Consider the following 19,985-nt stretch of genomic DNA (forward strand, 5'->3'; position numbering starts at 1 on the left):
CAATACATATTTAAATATGTTCGTGACATATTCCTAGACATTGAACGCGCGGTACTTTTTTGTACAGACCTATTCTAGAGGTAAGAGGTTTCATATACATTACAATGCCTTGGCTTAGACTTTCTGTTAGATATTACATTCCAGCGCAAGCATCAGGAAGAGTAAATCTAGCGCTTATTTTATTGAGCTATTAAACTTATACATGTCAACAGTGCTTGTTTCGTGATTCTTTTCCGGAACGATCCTATCCCATTTCAAGCTGTACATTTCACCACTTTTAATTTGTAACGTGTACGCAAAACATCTTTAATTTATGTCAGATAAAGATTGCTGAGGCTCTTATCTCATTCGAAACAAAAATTGTCACAGCTATTAAACCGTGTTTTCAAAACAAAGAAATATGCTATTCAATTTATGTTTCGTCTTCTTTATTCTCTGTATGTGTGATAAGGGTTTTGTGGCTGGAGCAACAGGGAATGATGACCACCACAGAATGATGGAAAGACTGGAAGTCTTAGAGAAACAACACCAGTAAGTAAAATTAACAGGAAACGTTCTTCACTGCAGCAGAAAAGAAACCATTTGTCCTAGAGTGGTGTAAAATCAATATCAGTGAGTGAAGTTAACTGGACACCGTCTTCATCACAGCAGTGAATAAAATCAACAGGAATCTTCCACTAAAGCAGTAAGTAAAATCAATTGGAAACCGTCTTCATTACAGCGGTAAGTAAAATCAACAGGAATTCTTCACTAAAGCAAGAAAGAAACAGCCGGAAACCGTCTTCGCTACATCCTTAAGTAAACTCAACAGGAATCATTCACTAAAGCAGTAAGTAAAATCAACAGGAAACCGTCTCCCCTAAAGACATAAGTAAAATCAGCAGGGAACTTTCTTCACTACAGCGGTAAGTAAAATCAACCGGAAACCGTCTTCACTACAGCAGTAACTGAAATCAACAGGAATTCTTCACTAAAGCAGTAAGTAAACTCAACAGGAAACCGTCTTCACTGTAGTGGTACGTAAAATCAACTGGAAACCGTCTTCACGGAGCAGTAAATAAAATCAACAGGAATCCTCGAAACCTTCTTCACTGCAGCAGTAAGTAAAATCAACTGGAATCCTCCACTACAGCAGTAAGTTAAATTAACAGGAAACCTTCTTCACTGTAGCGGTAAGTAAAATAAACAGGAAACCTTCTTCACTACAGCAGTAAGTAAAATCAACTGGAATCCTTTACTACAGCAGTAAGTAAAACCAACAGGAAACCTACTTCACTGTAGCGGTAAGTAAAATACATGTAAACAGGAACCCTTCTTCACTACAGAGGCAAGTTAAATCAACTGGAAACCTTCTTCACTGTAGCAGCAAGTAAAATCTACAGGAAGCCGTCTTCACAAAACCAGTAAGTACAATCAACTTGAAACCTTCTTCACTAAAGCAGTAAGTAAAATCAACAGGAATCCTTAACTAAAGCAGTAAGTAAAATCAAACGGAAACCGTCTTCACTACTCTGCAGCAGGTTAATAAAATCAAAAGGAAACCTTCTTCACTGCAGTTGTATTTAAAATCAACTTGAAACCGTTTTCACTACAGCTGTTATTAGAATCAACAGGAGTCCTTCAGTACAGCGGTAAGTAAAATAAATTGGAAACCGTCTTTACCTCTGCAGTAAGTAAAATCAACTGGAAACATTCACTAAAGCTGTAAGTAAAACAAACAGAAAAACTTCACTACAGCGGCACGTAAAGTCAATTGGAAATCGTCTTTACCTCTGCAGTAAGTAAAATCAGCTGGAAACCGTCTTTACGTCTGCAGTAAGAAAAATCAGCTGGAAACCGTCCTTACCACTGCAGTAAGTAAAATCATTTGGAAACCGTTACTAAAGCAGTAAGTGAATTCAACAGGAAACCTTAACAGGAAAACGTCACTACTGCAGTAAGTAAAATCAACAGGAAACCTTCTTCACTAAAGCAGTCAGTAAACTCAACAGGAAACCTTCACAAAAGCAGTAAGTAAAATCAACAGGAATCCTCGAAACCTTCTTCACTACAGCAGTAAGTAAAACCAACAGGAATCCTTCACTACATCACATAGTTACTAAAGCAGTAAGTGAATTCAACAGGAAACCTTATTCACTATAGTGGTAAGTACAATCAACAAGAAACCTTCACTGAAGCAGTAAGTAAATTCAACAGGAATCCTTCACTAAAGCAGTAAGTAAACTCTACAGAAATCCTTCACTAAAGCAGTTAGTAAAATGAACAGGAAAATCTCACTACATCAGTACGTAAATTCAACTGGAAACCTTCACTAAGGCAGTAAGTAAACTCTACAGAAATCCTTCACTAAAGCAGTTAGTAAAATGAACAGGAAAATCTCACAACATCAGTAAGTAAATCCAACTGGAAACCTTCACTAAAGCAGTAAGTAAACTCTACAGAAATCCTTCACTAAAGCAGTTAGTAAAATGAACAGGAAAACTTCACTACATCAGTAAGTAAATTCAACTGGTAACATTCACTAAAGCAGTAAGTGAATTCAACAGGAAACCTTATTCACTATAGTGGTAAGTACAGTCAACAAGAAACCTTCACTGAAGCAGTAAGTAAATTCAACAGGAATCCTTCACTAAAGCAGTAAGTAAACTCTACAGAAATCCTTCACTAAAGCAGTTAGTAAAATGAACAGGAAAATCTCACTACATCAGTACGTAAATTCAACTGGAAACCTTCACTAAGGCAGTAAGTAAACTCTACAGAAATCCTTCACTAAAGCAGTTAGTAAAGTGAACAGGAAAATCTCACAACATCAGTAAGTAAATCCAACTGGAAACCTTCACTAAAGCTGTAAGTAAACTCTACAGAAATCCTTCACTAAAGCAGTTAGTAAAATGGACAGGAAAATCTCACTACATCAGTCAGTAAATTCAACTGGAAACTTTCACTAAAGCTGTAAGTAAAATCAACAGGAAACAGTCTTCTCTAAAGCAGTAAGTAAAATAAAGAGGAAACCTTCTTCACAACAGCAGTAAGTAAAATCATAAGGAAACCTTCGCTACTGTATAATTATAGAGAACCATCAAAATTCGACACGCGTAAGAAAATTATTTTTAGGCTAATCATCCATAGTTTGATGACATGTACACTAAGTAGTAAGTCAGCTGATAAAAAAATATGTAAAATATGTTAACGGCTTCAGAATGACATCTTTCAGGGATAGTCAGTCAAAAATAGAAAGTTTGGAGCGCACAGTAAGATCACAGGCCGAGCAGATTACAGCACAAGCACGTGCCATCAAGGGTTTTGACTTTATAGTGCACAAGCACAGGGCACGTGTACAAGAGGCCTACAGAACGTCTCGACTAAACAGCAGAAAAATAATTGTGTTGCAAAATGTTTTAGTGAACACTGGTTTAATAAAGAAAGAGAATGTTGGAGACAAAGAATCTCAACATGAAACAGATGAGGAACATAAACTTATACATAAGAAGGTACTCAGCGTCGAATCAAACCTACCAGAAGCAATGAATACTGAAAGTAAATTGTATCATCGGGAGCCGACTGACAGTGGAACCAAACATCAAAGACAAACGCGGATTATGAGAAGAAACGTTACAGCAAATGAAAGGCTGGCTAGTGGAAAACGTCAAGGTAAATTAACTGATTTAACTGATTTCTACAAGGATCTTACATGCCTGCCTGTGTAAAACTGGTTTTTCCCTACCCGAGGGACAGTGTGGAATGAAAAACCGAGCGTCAGCGAGGTTTTTTATTCAAGCTGTGCCGAGGGTCGGGAAAATAGCTGTCTTACACAGACAGACATGTTGGATAATTTTTCTTGCCTATCACGTTCAAAATAGATTGTAATGACATTATTTATTTGGCATTATTTATACAGTTTATGACGTCATATTAGTGCCAGTACTATGAGACGTCATCGGAGTGCACGCTATTTTAGACAAGGCTTTTTCCCTAGGGAAAGACAGGAATATCTATCCCAGGCGCGTGCTCGGACAAATGTATACTTTCACCACTGGGTACTCGCAAGAAAATTTAAGCATACGAAACTTAGTGACGACCTGCAACCGACTGGTCATTATGCAATTCTTGGACGGTTATAGTGCAATGGCGAGAAGCAACCAGAAATTAACTGCATTCATATAGAACAACGTCCGACGTCCAAAACGTTCTGCAGCGTTGTTATCTGTCACATATTTGCATAAACGAGACTCGACATTTTTCTAGTATAGATTAGTGCGCAGGAAAATACATGTATATAAAAATAGATAAAAAGAAGGATTTTATTGGACATGTATGTTTTTAAAATTTTAAAATTTTAGATCTAACTAGATCTTGAACAATTCACTTATTGAATACGAACTGATTTCAGAAAACGTTCAAGAACTTTCATATATCACTAATGTCAATTGCTGAATTCGTATCTTGCATCTTAATGTGTGCATTCGAGGAATGTAAATAAACGGGTTCACCTGACGTCGTTCGGTCTCTGTCTGGTAGTATAATTCAACGTCAATAAGTGAGACGTGACTTATCCGTTATCCGCGGCGTTTACCGCAGTATTGTTATGGGCTTAAAGTGCAGACACGCCTCGATGCATAAAGTTGATCTGTTGATTATTTCATAAAGTATTGCTTATCTTGTTCAGGATCTGAGGGAATAGCATTTTCCGTGTATTTGGATCATGACGTTGACCTTGGAGCTCACCAAACCGTTAAGTTCAGTCAGGTACAAATTCTTTATTAAACAGTAAATGGCTGCTTATTTTGTTTTTATTTTGCATTAATATCTTTGCTACACAGACAAGTTTTTAAGCAATCTGATTCTGCGATATATTAAAATTTTTGTTCTCATAAAAACTGTGGCATTCCAGCAGTATTGAATTTGAAAAGCTGTTTTATTGACTTCTTATATATTTTAAAGTTTAAAGTAGATCACGAATAGGAGAGTTTGTGCAATTGTGCGTTATGTATGATACTGCTTCACTTCATTTCATCAGATTATAACAAACGAGAGAAACGGTTACAGTCCGCATTCGGGTGTGTTCACGTGCCCAGAGGGTGGCATGTACATGTTCTCTTTTTTCATAGGTGAAAGAGATTCCAGGGGCATGTTTGCTGAATTGATGGTTAATAGTAAAAATGTTCTCGATGCCATTGTGGATTCTACCAGCCCAAATCAGGATCTTACGGTGAATATTGTTATTCAGTTGGTTGATTTTCATTAGGACATATAATTTCTTAAGTATGAAATATATATTATATTTCTGAGCAAAAACTTATAAGGTAATCGGTTATTGTTAAACTTAAGACAGTATTTTATATTTCACAACACCAGTGTTTTAGTCATTGTTGTTCAGCACTAATTTCTAGAAATGAAAGCCGCGTGGACATATGATATAGACTGTCCGAACACTTTTACTTTGTCATTTCAAAAAACACCACATTGCCTTTTCTTGTATTTAGGGCGGTAATGTAGCAGTGATTCGCTTGAACCAGGGTGATGCCGTTTGGGTGGAGTCGCATAACACCGGTGATCATGCAGAAGGAAGCGCTGCTGTTAAACTTACATCATTCTCTGGTGTATATCTGTTTCCTTGATTCTCGTTTCCCTGTAAAAATTATATAGTTTTGCGCTTTTGGATACAAATTGAAACTAATGAAATGATACAAATATTGTTCATTATATTTGACTATAAAAAAGGTCTCAGTTTAAAATTGCGCAGGTAAGATTCCCGAGAGATATAGACTTGGAGTCATTGATTATAACTGCGCACCTTTCAAGGTCTCCGATCACTTGTGATTCTACGGAAACAGATGTAGCACGAAAGCTTTTCTTTGCTATATGATTATCAGCAAAACCGTAGACTGATATGGATTTTGGAATGACATCAAAAAGAGTTCCAGCATAGGTGAGATACAGCAAAGGACCAAGGCAACTGCCCTGGGGCACACTGCATTCAAGATTGCGGTCTGATGAATATACATTGTTGATATTAATCTTAGAAGTACGAGGCCTTAAATAGGAGTCTACCCATTGAAGAGCTGTATCACAGACACCATATTTTGCTTTTAGGACATCCAGAAGAATATCGTGGTCGACAGTGTCAAATGCCGCACTTAAGTCAATCGCAATAAGGGCCGTTACTTCCTTTTTCTCCATACCACTTAGAAGATAACTGACTAACCGAAGTAGATTCAGAGGAATGGTATTTCCTATATGCAGACTGGTTCTTAGACAAAAGACTGTTTTGATTTACATGTTTGTTTAGTTCAAGACCGGCTTTTTAGCAGAGGTCTAACAACTGTTTGTTTGTATTTCACAGGGAAAATACCTTGTGAGAGATTCACCAATTTAGTGATACTAGAGAGAAGTTCATCTACATGTGATTTCAGAATACGTGTTGGCAAAATATCTAACTCTGAATGTTACTTGGGGTTCAACGTTTTGGTATTCAGTTTATAGATTTTTGCCATGAAAAAAGTCAGCAAAGTTTTCAGCCAGTGAATTATTAGACTCCTTGGGGCAGTGGGTTTTCAGATTTAGTACCAGTTAGCATAGATACCAATCCATACAGTCTTAGAATCACCTTTAGCGTTCGCCATCTTTTCACTGAGTGTGTTTCTCTTTTGATTTGTTTGTTTGTTTGTTTTGGGTTTAACGCCGTTTTTCAACAGTATTTCAGTCATGTAACGGCGGGCAGTTAACCTAACCAGTGTTCCTGGGTTCTGTACCAGTACAAACCTGTTCTCCGCAAGTAACTGCCAACTTCCCCACATGAATTATCAGAGGTGGAGGACTAATGATTTCAGACACAATGTCGTTTATCAAATAGTCACGGAGAACATACGCCCCGCCCGAGGATCGAACTCGCGACCCCGCGATCGTTTCTCTTTTGACGTTTAATTTCAAAATTGTATTCGTTTCTTACTTGTTTATACGTTTTAAACTGATCTGTTTTACCATAACGTCTCCATCTACGCTCAGACTTTCTAACTTGTTGCATTAGATGTTGCAATTTTTTATTGAACCAAGGTTTGGTTGCTCTCTGCATTATAGTTTTTTTTCTTTTAGGGGAGCGTGCTTATTCAGGACATCCTCTATTTCCCGGCCTTAATCTCCGATTCAAACTCTTTCACAAACTTGTCTATATTCTGTGAATCAACGTTATTGCACTTAGGTCGTTGGAAAATTCTGGTTCGTTTAAAATTTTAAAGTCTCTAAATGTCACGCTCCTACTAGTAATACTCTCTTTTTTAACATCTAAGAGAACCGTAACAACACAGTGATCAGATAAAAATGGTCCAGACTCACATTTCTCTACATGAACACCATTAAGTGCCTCAGTTATGACTAGATCCAAGAAATGTCCTCCTGTATGAGTACTGAAATCAACGTGTTGTTCCAGGCCCGTTGCTACTAGGGAATCCTTGAAGTTTGTAATGGAACTGTTGTCTTCGCTTATATGCAAGATGAAATCAAATAATTCAGCAACGAACTGGTTACAACTCGATAGAGCTGGGGGTCTATACACACCCACTACGTGTATGGTTAAATTTTTGAAAACGAGCTTCCAAATACCAGATTCAAAGCTTCGAATAGTGCCGTGAGTTACCCTTCGCATATTGTTCGTGTTTCTACATGTGATCGTAACACCACCGCCTTTTTTTATTTTTTTTTCTATTAGTTACGCTTAATTTATATCTATTCTGGTTCAAGTCGGAAGTTTCAAACTGATGCTGTTTCTCGTCCGAATACCAAGTTTCAGTCAAAAGAGCGAAATCTATTCTCTCATCCCTGAGGTATTGGCTCACACAATCATCTTTCTTCACAACAGATCTACAATTCAGCGTAATGCAAGTATTGTAAACCTTGTTTTCTCTGCCTAACAAAACGGGATAAGAGTGGGTTATACTTAGCAATTGGTTGTTTGCTCCTCTAGCTGTGCACTTCTGCTCTGTTGGGCGATCAGCTGTTCAACTGAAGTTCCGTACGCAGTTACCGCCAAAAGTTACCCCTACACCGGCTAAACTTCCGGAGGTATAACACCACTAAATACCGATGGTGTCCGCTAGATGGAGTACCGTCACAACACTCCCCCCAACTTTATAAGGAAGGGCTCAGTCAAGTATGGGAGAAATGCTGTCAATGGGACTGAAAGTACCCATGATCTCTTCGATCTATTGGAGGTGGACTGAAAGTCCTCTGTAGTGGTCAGTGTTGCATCACACTATTTTTGTGATTTCCCAGTCAGGCTGGAAGCTCTGTGGAACCCTTGGTACTGATGTTGGATGCTTTGAAATATGAATACCCTTGGCAAGTTAGAACAGCTGGCTAAAAGCACTACTGTCAAACTTCTTATTTAATTCTAGGCTTTATTATTCAGTATCTTTGACGTGCTGAAAGCTACGTCTCTGTCTGCTGAAGCGTCTTACTGGAACTGGTCGTGGTACAAACATTGTGCGTTTGCTACTGTGATTTCCAGGATTCGTTCTGGTGTTGTTCCTCGGTGTTGAGCCACATTCATGGCAGCAGCGTAGAGCTGGCTTGGAGACGATACATTGGTTCCCATCGTCTTGAAGTATGGAGCGTCAGATTCCAGGAGCAACCTGTTTTCTTCAATGGCGCATAAAGCAGCAACTTGCTCTGGATCGAACGACTGGACCATGTTGGTGAAACCAATGTATGTTCGTGGAAACACCTCTAACCATCTTTTCAACACATACTGATTACCTGCGAAGCAGTGGAGATGAATGGGATGATTGGTGCGGACTAACTTCTTCAAAAAGTGCAGTAGAAGTAGAAAAGCTTCTGTTCCGCAGTCCGCCTCTCATTCCACGGCAGTGTACAATCAATACATGCTGATCCTGGAGCTCTGGCAAGATCTTTTCCAGTAAATCCACTTGGTAGGACCAATCTTTTCTAGGCTCAGTGTGGTCTATGCCTATTTCTCCAAATGCCGAGACCTTAGGATGACGCAAGAGCCTCAACATGTTTTTAATGTCCTCATTCAGTCTGCGATGGCTACTGCTGGCATGTTTTGGATGAAATCCAATTGCCACAGACATATCCTCTGGTAATGAAGATAAAGTTCGCTCGGAAGGATACGATGCTGGGTCACAGTAGACGGCTACAGTGCCAACTAGTTTGACACGTTTGTCATTGTCCACAGAGACTTTGTTGAAAATATCCTCCAAAGTACCATCGGACAGATGCAACTTTCGCAGAGTTCTATCCAAGTGGAAATGGCTATCGAAGGCCTCTGGTAGTTTTACTTCTGGCTCGACCCTTTGTACCTTTTCTACGCCTTCCGGGGCTGGGTAGTTGTCCTGCCAATAGCGTCTTTCGTCCTCTTGTAAAGTGGCAGCTATTAACAAAACAGCTCTCCAATGTATCAGAACAGCGGGGGAATTTGCTGGTTCCAGTGTAAATTGATCAGGAACATGGACCCGAAGAAAGGTACACATATGCTTCATGGCTTCCTTCTGTACTTCTGAGATGCGGGTGTTATCTGCGGCGCTCAGAACTTTCTGGATAACCACGAAGGAGACTAGTTCGTCCAATGTTGCTGGTCTGCCCAGAAGCCATCTAGCCGCTTGATTCAAGGCATTTCGTCTACTTCGAAGGACTCTTTCATCGTCAGGTTTGAGTCTTTCGTCAAAGACCTCTGGAATATGATGTTCAAATGCATGAACTTTCGGGTATGTTGATGGTTCCAAACAACCCGGAATCCAACACTCGAACTTCCTTCTTTCCCTTGTCTTTCGACCTTCATCAACGGTTTTACGCACCTGACGCAGTAGGTCATCGGTCTTCGTTTTCTTCAAAACAGGTACTGATATTGTTATAGGAGGCAGTTCTGTGGCACTTCTTTTTCCCACCTTGGGTTGGGGTGCTTGCACAGACTTTCCCTTTTCTACTGTCACAGTACGTTTGAGCTCTGGGACCGATGAAGCCGGCAGTGCTGTCTCATGTTTCCTTTCCTTCTTGGAGCTGGAAGCATCAAGAGGAACCCTGGAATCTGGTGTTTTTCCTGTGGTTTCAGCCACAGTGGCAGCACTGGGAGCTTTTTCATTCCTACTAGTCCTTGGATCTGTGGAATGCCTTCTTTGCCTAGAATCGCCGTGTGTCTTTCTCTTGTAAAGTCCAGTTGCCTGGGCTTTCTTCCCTGCGATTGTGGAAACCTCTGCTGCGGTCTTTTTAGACTTTGTTGGTTCGTCCAAAGGTGTCTTGATAGGAGAGATTTTCACCTTTCCCTTGTTTAATCTTGGTGACCTTCTTGGACTTGGTGCCAACTTAACCGTAGCTTCTGGATCGACTTCCATGTTGGATGCTTCCTGTCGACCGCCTGATGTTTTTGACTTTGGCGTATCCAACAAATACAACAAGTCTTCCTCTAGATCCAGACTAATCTCGCCCATACTTTCCTCTCCCTCTTCTTTTTCAAGACATTTGTCTTCTGACGGGGCTTCACTGGTTGGTTTCATATACCGAATGTCTTTTCTACCCCGTTCAGGATCATAATCATGGGAGACGACTACTGGGCGGGCTTTTAGTTTCCACACGTGTTCGGAAATCCAGTCCCTATTAGCCACACAATAGGTTTCCATAGCCTGGGCTGCTGATTTTAACCACTGGTCATGTGACTTCTGGTTACGGAGGACTGCCCTTTTCTCTTTAACCAAGTTGACCATTTTCAGCATGGCATCAAGCAACTTTGCTGATCTGTCAGGCCCTCCGATGTATCTCGGGCAAAGAGAAAGTTCTTTTACGAACACTTCTCCAGGTTTGAACACACGTCTTTCAGCCAGGTATTCATCCACTACTTCTTGAAAATCCTTGGTCGAGTTCAATTTCTCAGCCATGACTATAATCTGAAATAGAAAACAAAGAATATATTTTCCGTACATAACTGTCATTGTCACCGTCTTTTGTCTTTGCATGTTTTGCATCTGTACTTGTCAATGTCAAGCGCATCTGTAGCGGTGATGTTGATGCAAGATCCATGGAACCATTCTTCACAGAAGTCGCATTGAATCATGAATCTTCCTTGCCAAGGCTTTCTGCAAACGCAATAGACCTCGTCGTCTTCTTGGTCATCATGTACGGTAGTATCTGTTTCTGCGGGAGACTCCTTGTATTTCGTTATCCATGCAGGGAGCTTTCTGTCCTTGCAAGGCATCATCCGGTCATGGTTGGTAACGAATACTGCATTTCGCAATTTCACCCGGTACAGATAAGCTGTTATCTTCTTTGTCACTATGGCTGGACCTTTCCACGGAGAGCATAACTTGCGAGATTTCCCCTTGTGGGACGCTGTATCTAGAAGATAAACAATGTCCCCTTCAGAGTACGGTCTAAGCAGGATCCTCAAGTCATAGTCCCGCTTCATACGCTTCAATGAAGTCTTTATGGTTTCTCTCGCTTTGTTGTGTGCATTCTGTATGGTCTGGAGAAGATTGGCTACATATTCTCCATACTTTCTGGATTCTCTGCCCTTGCATTAGGAAACATCAGCTGGGCTGGGAGTATTCACTTCTCTACCCAACATTAACTTGTTTGGTGTGAAACCAGTACTTCTGTTAACACTCGCCCTCATTGCCATTGCAATTTGTTGAATATTTCTATCCCAGTTTTCTTGTGATTTGCCTATAAAGCATCTTACGGCATCCATTAAACTGCGGTTAAAACGTTCAACCTGACCATTGCTGGCTGGCCTGTAAGGCGTTGTTCTGGATTTGTGAATGTGTAATGCTTTGCATACAGCTGCAAACAACTGACTTTCAAAGTTTCGCCCTTGGTCTGTGAAGATCTGGAAGGGAAAACCGAAACGTGAGAAGAAGTTGTCGATAGCGGCTTTCGCTGTCACTTCTGCCTTCTGCGAAGGTAGGGGTACACATTCAACCCATTTCGTAAATTGGTCCACCATCATCAAACAATATTCGTTCCCATGTGTTGTTTTTGGCAGAGGTCCCATGAAATCTATATGCACGCGTTCCATGGGTGCTCCAGCGTGAAACTGTCAATGGAACTCGACCGTATCTTTTGTGCTTCTTGTTTTTGTTGCACACATCACAGGATAAGACATATGCCTCGACATCTCTAGACAGACGTACCCAGAAAAACTTTTCCTTCATCTTAGCTTTGGTTCTTGCTATTCCTTGGTGCCCTGCTGCTGGAAGATCGTGGTGCCATAGTAAAGCCTGTTCTTTCAAACTATCGGGTATGACAAGCTGGAGATCTTCATCTTCGGCTTTTGGACTTTTTCTGAATAGCACGCCATCAATCATTTGGAATATCTCTTTATTCAGCCAGTAATACTTTGTGTCTGGGCTGGAAAGGAACAAACTTCCTTCATCTGGTTCTCGTCTGTTCTTGAGCCAGTCAAGTATGAACTGTAAGTCTTTGTCCTTACCCTGTTCTCGTTCCAGGTCTTCGAAAGTGAATCCCCAACAAGAAGATTTTTCTGCACTAGCTTCATTTGCTGTTATCACTGAACAAACACTAATGAAACTGGCTTCCCCATTGCACGGTGTAACAATATCAAAATGCGATTCACTCCCTTGCAGGCCTGTTACGTCTACGGAAAGTATACTGTCTGCAAGACTAGTATCTTCCCCTTCTGGAGAACTGTATGGAATACTTGTTCTCTTCTTCTGGAACTCGGTAGATCTTGGTTCACTCAGTGTCTCACTGGTAGGACCTTCATCCTTAACACTGGATACACTTTCTAGGTTTGACTTGTTCTCATCTGCAGTTGCCCCAATTGAAACTTTATGTCCATCAGTGGCTGTCTTACCTGTCTGTACACCTAGACCAACTGCTTCATCTACATCATTTGTAAACTTGATCCAATCTCGATCCGCTCTAGTACAGTAATGACAACCCTTGCATGGCAAATCTGCAGGCTTTATCCCGGATACATAAGCTGAACATGGCGTCAGAGTTTCTGGTCTTCTGGACAACGCGTCCGCATTACCATGTTTAGCTCCAGGTCTGTGCTTTACAATCATGTTGTATTGGGAAAGCTCTTCAATCCAACGAGCAAGCTGACCTTGTGGTTCCTTAACTTCAACAACCAAGTCAAACTGGAATGATCTGTTCTCACTGTGAACATTCGTCCTAGAAGGTAATGTCGGAAATGTCTTGTGAACCGTACTATTGCTAGGAGTTCCTTTCTTGTAGTGCAGTAATTCTTTTGCTCTGGAGTCAAAGTGAAGCTGCTGTAAGCGACTACCTTTTCTTCTCCATTCTGCACTTGAATAAGCTCTGCACCTATAGCCAAATGAGAAGCATCGACATCCAGGATAAATGGATCCTTTGTGTTTGGTAGAGTTAACACAGGTGGTGATGTTAGAGCTCTTTTCAATGCTTCAAAAGCTTTCTGTTCTTTGTCGCCCCACTTGAATTCGTGTTTGCCTGTCAAATTGTAGAGCGTCTGGGCCATTTCCGCGAAATTCTTGATAAACACCCTGTGGTAGTTAGCTAGGCCTAAAAATCTTTCTACGTCTTTTGAAGATTGTGGCACCGGCCAGGAAGCTACCGTGTCAGTGTCATGCGAAGCCATTGCCAGCTGGTTACTGCTGACTATTCTTCCTAAGAATTCCACTTCTTTCTTAAAAAGAACACATTTTCTTGGCTTCAGCTTCATGCCATACTTCCGGAAACGACTTAAAGCTTCGGCTATATTGTTCAAATGTTCCTCAAAACTATTTCCCATTACCAAAATATCATCGAGAAAGGCCAATACTGTTTTCCACGTCAAACCTCTCAGGATCAAGTTGACCACACGTGAAAAAGTTGCTGGAGCATTGGTAAGACCGAAACCCATTCTGACATGCTCGAATAAGCCGTACTTTGTCAGAAAAGCCGTCTTCTTTCGATCTTCCTCCCTAACTCGAACTTGCCAATATGCTGAATTAGCATCTAGTTTGGAAAACCAGACACTTCCGGAAAGCGTATCTAGGCAATCTTCAACCAATGGTAACGGAAATGTATCTTTAACCGTGACGTCATTCAAGGCCCTGTAATCGACACACCATCTGACTGTATTGTCACGTTTTCTTATCAGAACAGGTGAGGATGCCCACTCTGATGTAGACTCCTGAATGACACCGGCATCTAACATCTTCTTCAGATGTTCCTCTTCCTCCCCTACAAAGCAAGCTGGAGTACGCCGCATACGTTGCTTTATTGGTTTGGCATCCCCGGTATCAATTTCATGCTCAATCGCCGTAAAGTTTCCCAAGTCAAAATCTTCTTTGGCGAACACATCTGAAAATTCAGAAAGAAGTTCTGCTAACCTCTCGCTTTGCTCCCTGTCTAAATGCGTAGTAGAAGCTTTATACAACTCTTTAAGGTGATCTGGTATATTTGGTTCATTTGGTGCTTTTGGTGTAGCCTTCTGGCTAGAAGAGCTGAAAGCATCTTTTGCAGAAGACTGTTCACTTTGTTTTACAGCATGGCAGGTAAATACATCAGTTTCCTTCTGTAAACTCTTCTCTTCCAAGATAGATTGCACTTCGTATGCTGTAGCAATAACCTTCCCCTTCTTGAACGTCCTGTAGAAGTTTGTAGGGTTGACTAAACACACCACGGGCTGTGTATTCGAAGATCGGACTGTTCTTGGAATAAGAACACCAGAATTTGTTACGGTGTCATTTGGCTCAATGAAGTAGTCTTCAAGTTGATTGTCGATCTTACATGTTATGCGAACAGCTGTATTTGGTGGTACTACAGTACGTTTAGTCACTGTGATTCTTGCTACAACTGGATTGCCTTCTTTGAACCTGGTATTCATGGGTATTCGCTCCCCGTTCAAAATAAGTGTGTCAGAATGCATGTCTAACAATACTCCTAAATGATGGAGGAAATCGTGTCCCAACAGCATTTCATCACTTATGGGTGCTACATAAACTCTTTCCTTGAATACTTGGGAACCCAACTGTAGATGTAAAGGTGTTGTACTAAAACCCTTCAAAACAGTCTCTTTATCTGCCATCTGCATAACAACCTCTTTAACTTTAGCAGGCTTGGTCCTCAAATTGTTATAGACTTTTGTAGACAAGATGGTAATTTCTGCACCAGAGTCTATACGAGCCTTGACCTCTTGATCAGCTACTTTCAGGTATACATACGATGAACCTGCTTGAACTTGATGTACACTGATCGTTTCTTCCTCTTGAACCTCTTTAACTGATTCAGGATTGGGACTTGTTTTGTCTGTAACTTCCTGTGAACTGAAAGCATCACAGTTGATTTGTTTATTGCCTTCGCTAGACTGGTTAGTTAGTGCAGTTTCTGATTTAGCCGCAGTCTTAATTGCATGTTCAGAGCTGGAAGCTTCTGTAACATGAATTTGCTCTGAGCTGGAAGTTCTTGTTAACTGATGGAGGATTGTTGTTCACTTCAACATCTTTTGTGTAATGGCCACCTACTTCTTTTCCTTTGGGCTGTAATGTTTGGCCTTTGCATCCAGCCTTCCTTGTTTAAATCCGATTCTGCTCTTCTATTTTTCGATTGCAGCCACTCTTTGTACTTTCTACATTTTCTTCTTAGATGCCCTTTAGCTTTACAGAAGTAGCATTCTATCTCGGATAGACCTGAAGTTGGTGGTTTGTCTTGAACTTCCGGTTTCTTTAACTGCTCACCTAACTTTCTAATTGCTTTGGCAATCATGTCTTCTACCCTGGTTTCTGACAATGAACCGATTGCATTGACTGAAACATCATCTTTTGCTTTTCGGCTTGGTCGTCTGCTGTCTACAGCTTGCGAAATGTACTGGTGATGTTTAACGGCATTCAGTGCTGCTGACATACTCTTCGGCCGTTCAAAACAGGCGTGTTTTGCAGCTTCTCTATCAGTACACCCTTGGCAGAACTTCGAAATAGCTTCCTGCATACGATGGTATTCTGGTAAATCTCGAAAAGCAGTTGTTGCGAGGGTAAGACATCTATCTGCCCAGTCTTCAAGAGATTCTTCAGTTTTTTGTGAAGCCTGCTGAAATTTTGCTCTGGCTGTTTCCGTTAATTCTTTTGAACCAAATCTAGTTTCTAGCTTCTTCATAATCTGACTGAAGGAGTACTGTTCTCCCATTCTGGTTGTGATTGTGAAAAAGTCTAGCGCTTTGCCCTCTAAGCTCCAATTCAAATAATCTCGGCATTCTTCTTCAGACCAATTTAGAACAACCATATAACTTTCAAACTTCTGTTTAAATGACAGCCAACTGGAAGTCCCATCATACTTCAAATTTTTCGGAAGCCTTTTTGGATCGCCCCTTCTTTCTATAGAATAGCGTCTGTAAGATCTGCTATGTCTATAGTCATCTTCGTCGTCGCTGTCGAAGAAGTATCTCTGGTGACGGTATGCTTCATAATAACTGTCACGTCTGTTTGGCGACCTTGACCTTGAACGTCGACTGTGTCTATCTCTAGAAGTTGAAACATCTCTATAATATCTAGACCCTGATGATCTTGAATCGTCTCTTGCCTGAAAGGCTGTAGACGAATAGTGACGTTGCCTTGAACTTGACCTTGACCTATCTCTATAAGCTCTTGGGTCTATTCTAATATGGCGTTCAGTGGAGCGGTATCTGTTTCTATCACCCGATCTGCTTCTACTTCTTGAATATCTTGAATGTCTTGATCTTTCAGATGACCTTTGTGTGTAACGTGACCTCTGGTTATCATCATATGACCTTGACCGATGACGTGGAGAATGTCTTGACCGTTGACTATGTCTCGTATCCGAAACCGGTGAAACTGGTTCTGGAACATGTTCTGGAGATGTAGTCGTGTCATGTTTTTTCGGTTTTGCAGCATCGTCTTGCCTTTCATCGTATCTATAATGTTGATGATTTCCAGTTGTCCCCGTGTCATACAACCGAGAAGTTGATTTAGTGTCATCTGACCTATATTGATATCGGTTCATGTGTGTTGACCTATTTCTGGACGTTGACCTTGATGCTGACCTTCTATGGTAATGTCCATTTTTCAGTATACTATATCGTTCACGTGACCTGGACCGTCTATCTCTTGACCTTTTGTATGGAGACAAAGACTCTCTTCTGTAAGTATCACGTGATTTTGGGCTGTAATGTTGATACGTAGACCTTCGTTCACTCCTTGGTGATCTGGAAGTCATGCGTCTTGGCGGAGATCTGAAAGACCTATGCCTTGACGGAGACCTATGTCTGTAATGCCTATCATCTGGGTAATAGTCAGACCTATCAACATCATAGTACCTGTCGTAAGATGAATCACGTGACCTTGTATGATGTGATTTGCCATTTCGTGGTGAACTGCTTCTATTTGTAGTATCTTCCGTATGGTTATGACCTGTGATGCTATTCCTTTTTAAATTGCCTGTTTCTTTCTGCTGAGTTAATCTATTTCTGAAAGAACTAGATTGATCTCCCCTGTTCCTAACAGTATCTTGTTTAACCCCTGACGGCTGTAGTTTAACAGAACTCTTTGGTCTTGCACCTGTATCTGTTGATGTGTTTACAGCAGCTGTTTCAATTGTTGATAACGAGGCAATTAAATTTTCTATATCTTTATTACCTATACCTTGACTATAGCGTAAAAGATAATCAAGTGCACCTGTTAGGTCATGAACATTACTGCTTGAAGGTAACTGTACACCTTGGGCACTGCCTTGTGTTGACACCCTTGGCCTGGTATTAACAATGGTATTGACTGTTGTTGTTGTTATTAAGGGGGTTTTATTTACTGTTGTTGTCATAACTACAGATGTAGTTTGGGTGTTATTTCCTAATTTTGTTATGGGTGTGGAAAATAAAGGAGCTTGAATTGACCCAGTGGTACTGAAAGTAACCACAGGTGACATTTCTTGTGCACCTCTCCCCCTTCTTGAAAGTTCTTCAGGTGACATGAAGTTAATAGAGTCTAAGACATCTTTTGGTACTTCTCCTGGGAATGCCAAACAGAAGATGTCCTTTGTTATACACCCATATGTGTGTCTATAATTTAACAAATTGGCAGCTCTTCTAGGCCCAATGCATGGTATTGACCTCAGTTCTTCTTCAGAAGCTTGATTTATGAAAATCATGGTCAATGTCTATGTCAATCAATGTCGGTCAACAATAATTAATTTTGTGTATGAAATACTCAAAATTATCTCAATTTATTTGAACCGAAATATTATGTATGTGGTCAAACCCAAATATTTTTCAGACTAACTGCAGTTGGTTCGAATGTAGCAGATACACTACTAATTCAAATATTTAGACCGGCCACCCAGACGCTTCAATAAATATTTGATTTATCACGGTAGTGTATAGGTTACACTGGTTCGAATGCGGCACTGGCCCCTTGAGAATCCAGTTTTCAAAAATAAAAAGCACTAACCTGCAGTGTCTTTCAATATGTATAGGTGGGTCCTGTAGACGTCCACTCTATCTTGTTATACCTGTAAAGGGCTTTATTGAGTATGGGAGACTTTCGCAGAGACAGAGGTTTCCTTACCCAGAAAGTAATAAATTACTTGTCAGAAACCTACAGCTAGATATATCTTAGCTTGGTAGAACCAATGGTAGAACCCCTTGTTGATGTACAGAGAGTACTTTAGACTGAAAGTCGTGAAAGCCTCTTTCTGTTCAATATCAACTTTATTTCAGGCAGAGCTGGATTAGTGTTTAGAAAACACTGTAATATTAATGTAGTAAGGCTGTTCTTGAATTTTTCCCTAAGTAGAAAATTCCACGCGAAAAAATCCTAAGGTGAATTTAGCAGCCTTCTACCAAATAAAATTCTGCCAGCGTAATCCAGTTTATATCCTCGTCGCCATTATTGTAAACCTTGTTTTCTCTGCCTAACAAAACGGGATAAGAGTGGGTTATACTTAGCAATTGGTTGTTTGCTCCTCTAGCTGTGCACTTCTGCTCTGTTGGGCGATCAGCTGTTCAACTGAAGTTCCGTGCGCAGTTACCGCCAAAAGTTACCCCTACACCGGCTAAACTTCCGGAGGTATAACACCACTAAATACCGATGGTGTCCGCTAGATGGAGTACCGTCACAACACAAGATACATGTTCGCATATATTTTATACTGATTGTATTTCTTAGGGTATATCAAATTTTTAAAGTTGACACCATTTTGCTTAGGAAGTATTTTACTTTTACCACCTCGTTTACTTCTCTGCGTTTTCTTTCAAGTTACAGGATAAATTGTGTAAGTTATAATCCTATATGCCGCAGAGTCTAGTTTTCCTAATCCGCTATTGTTCGATACCGTAGATCCAATATCCAATAATTGATCTCTAGTGTAGGTATACTTACAGGTGAACGACAGGTAATGTCTGATGTAAATTCATGAAAAAAAATATCGAAAATTTCACTGGATGCAATCCACTGAATCACTGAAGCTACTGCAACATAGAAACACATACAGATACAAAGTACATTCATATCCATTATATCCAATTTTCAGCACAATCTCAACACAAATGACAGAGTTATTATGGTTAGATTCAAGAGCAAAGAAAACACGTCTGCCACATACGGCGACAGTGTAAAAATCCGATCATGTAACAACACTGGTCCCTTGTCTATAAAATATAACAATACTGAGTAACATTGAGTCACGTGACCTACAGTACAAGATCTCTTTTTTTCCACGTAATAACGAAATCTTAAAAAAACGAATATCATTTCCTGACAGAAACATCAAAATAAGATACGTTTTCTTTTCTTTCTGACATCTTTATCATATTTTATTCTTATAATTAGTTTTCAGTATAATAGAACAGGTAAATTTTCTTTAGCTCATATTTTCTTTGATTAATTATTGACCGGTTCAGTCGACGATTATGTTTCATGTCTTGGTTTCGGATCGAGAACTTTCACGTTTATGATGCATCTTTTGTAAACGAGCCTGCAGATGGGGTCCTTTTTGCTTGAAATAGGCATCTGTATGAACCATTGTTGCATCGATGAAAAGATAGTATA

General features: G+C 40.3%; 2 protein-coding genes across 2 annotated transcripts; one reads left to right on the plus strand and one right to left on the minus strand.

Moving 5' to 3' along the window:
* The first annotated feature begins 350 nt into the window (after nucleotides 1-350).
* Nucleotides 351-5,793, plus strand: LOC123528126 (uncharacterized). Its single transcript, XM_045307875.2, has 5 exons — nucleotides 351-531; nucleotides 3,215-3,651; nucleotides 4,667-4,746; nucleotides 5,018-5,209; nucleotides 5,484-5,793. The coding sequence occupies exons 1-5, from the start codon at nucleotides 401-403 to the stop codon at nucleotides 5,616-5,618; spliced, it is 975 nt and encodes a 324-aa protein (XP_045163810.2). The 5' UTR covers nucleotides 351-400; the 3' UTR covers nucleotides 5,619-5,793.
* Nucleotides 5,794-8,747: 2,954 nt separating this feature from the next.
* On the minus strand, nucleotides 8,748-19,053 carry LOC123533598 (uncharacterized). The gene is made up of 2 exons (XM_053523986.1): nucleotides 18,880-19,053; nucleotides 8,748-10,892 (listed from the first exon to the last, which is right to left on the minus strand). Exon 2 carries the CDS (start codon nucleotides 10,881-10,883, stop codon nucleotides 8,748-8,750), a length of 2,136 nt encoding a protein of 711 aa, XP_053379961.1. The 5' UTR covers nucleotides 10,884-10,892; nucleotides 18,880-19,053.
* Between the last annotated feature and the right edge of the window lie 932 nt (nucleotides 19,054-19,985).

Source organism: Mercenaria mercenaria, chromosome 14 (assembly GCF_021730395.1).
Source record: "Mercenaria mercenaria strain notata chromosome 14, MADL_Memer_1, whole genome shotgun sequence".
Classification (NCBI taxonomy): domain Eukaryota; kingdom Metazoa; phylum Mollusca; class Bivalvia; order Venerida; family Veneridae; genus Mercenaria; species Mercenaria mercenaria.

Coding starts and splice junctions, on each gene's coding strand:
- LOC123533598 (XM_053523986.1), bottom strand. CDS start 10,883: ATGGCTGAGAAATTGAACTCGACCAAGGATTTTCAAGAAGTAGTGGAT.
- LOC123528126 (XM_045307875.2), top strand. CDS start 401: ATGCTATTCAATTTATGTTTCGTCTTCTTTATTCTCTGTATGTGTGAT. Junction 532..3,214: donor GTCTTAGAGAAACAACACCA/GTAAGTAAAATT, acceptor GACATCTTTCAG/GGATAGTCAGTCAAAAATAG. Junction 4,747..5,017: donor AAACCGTTAAGTTCAGTCAG/GTACAAATTCTT, acceptor TCATTTCATCAG/ATTATAACAAACGAGAGAAA.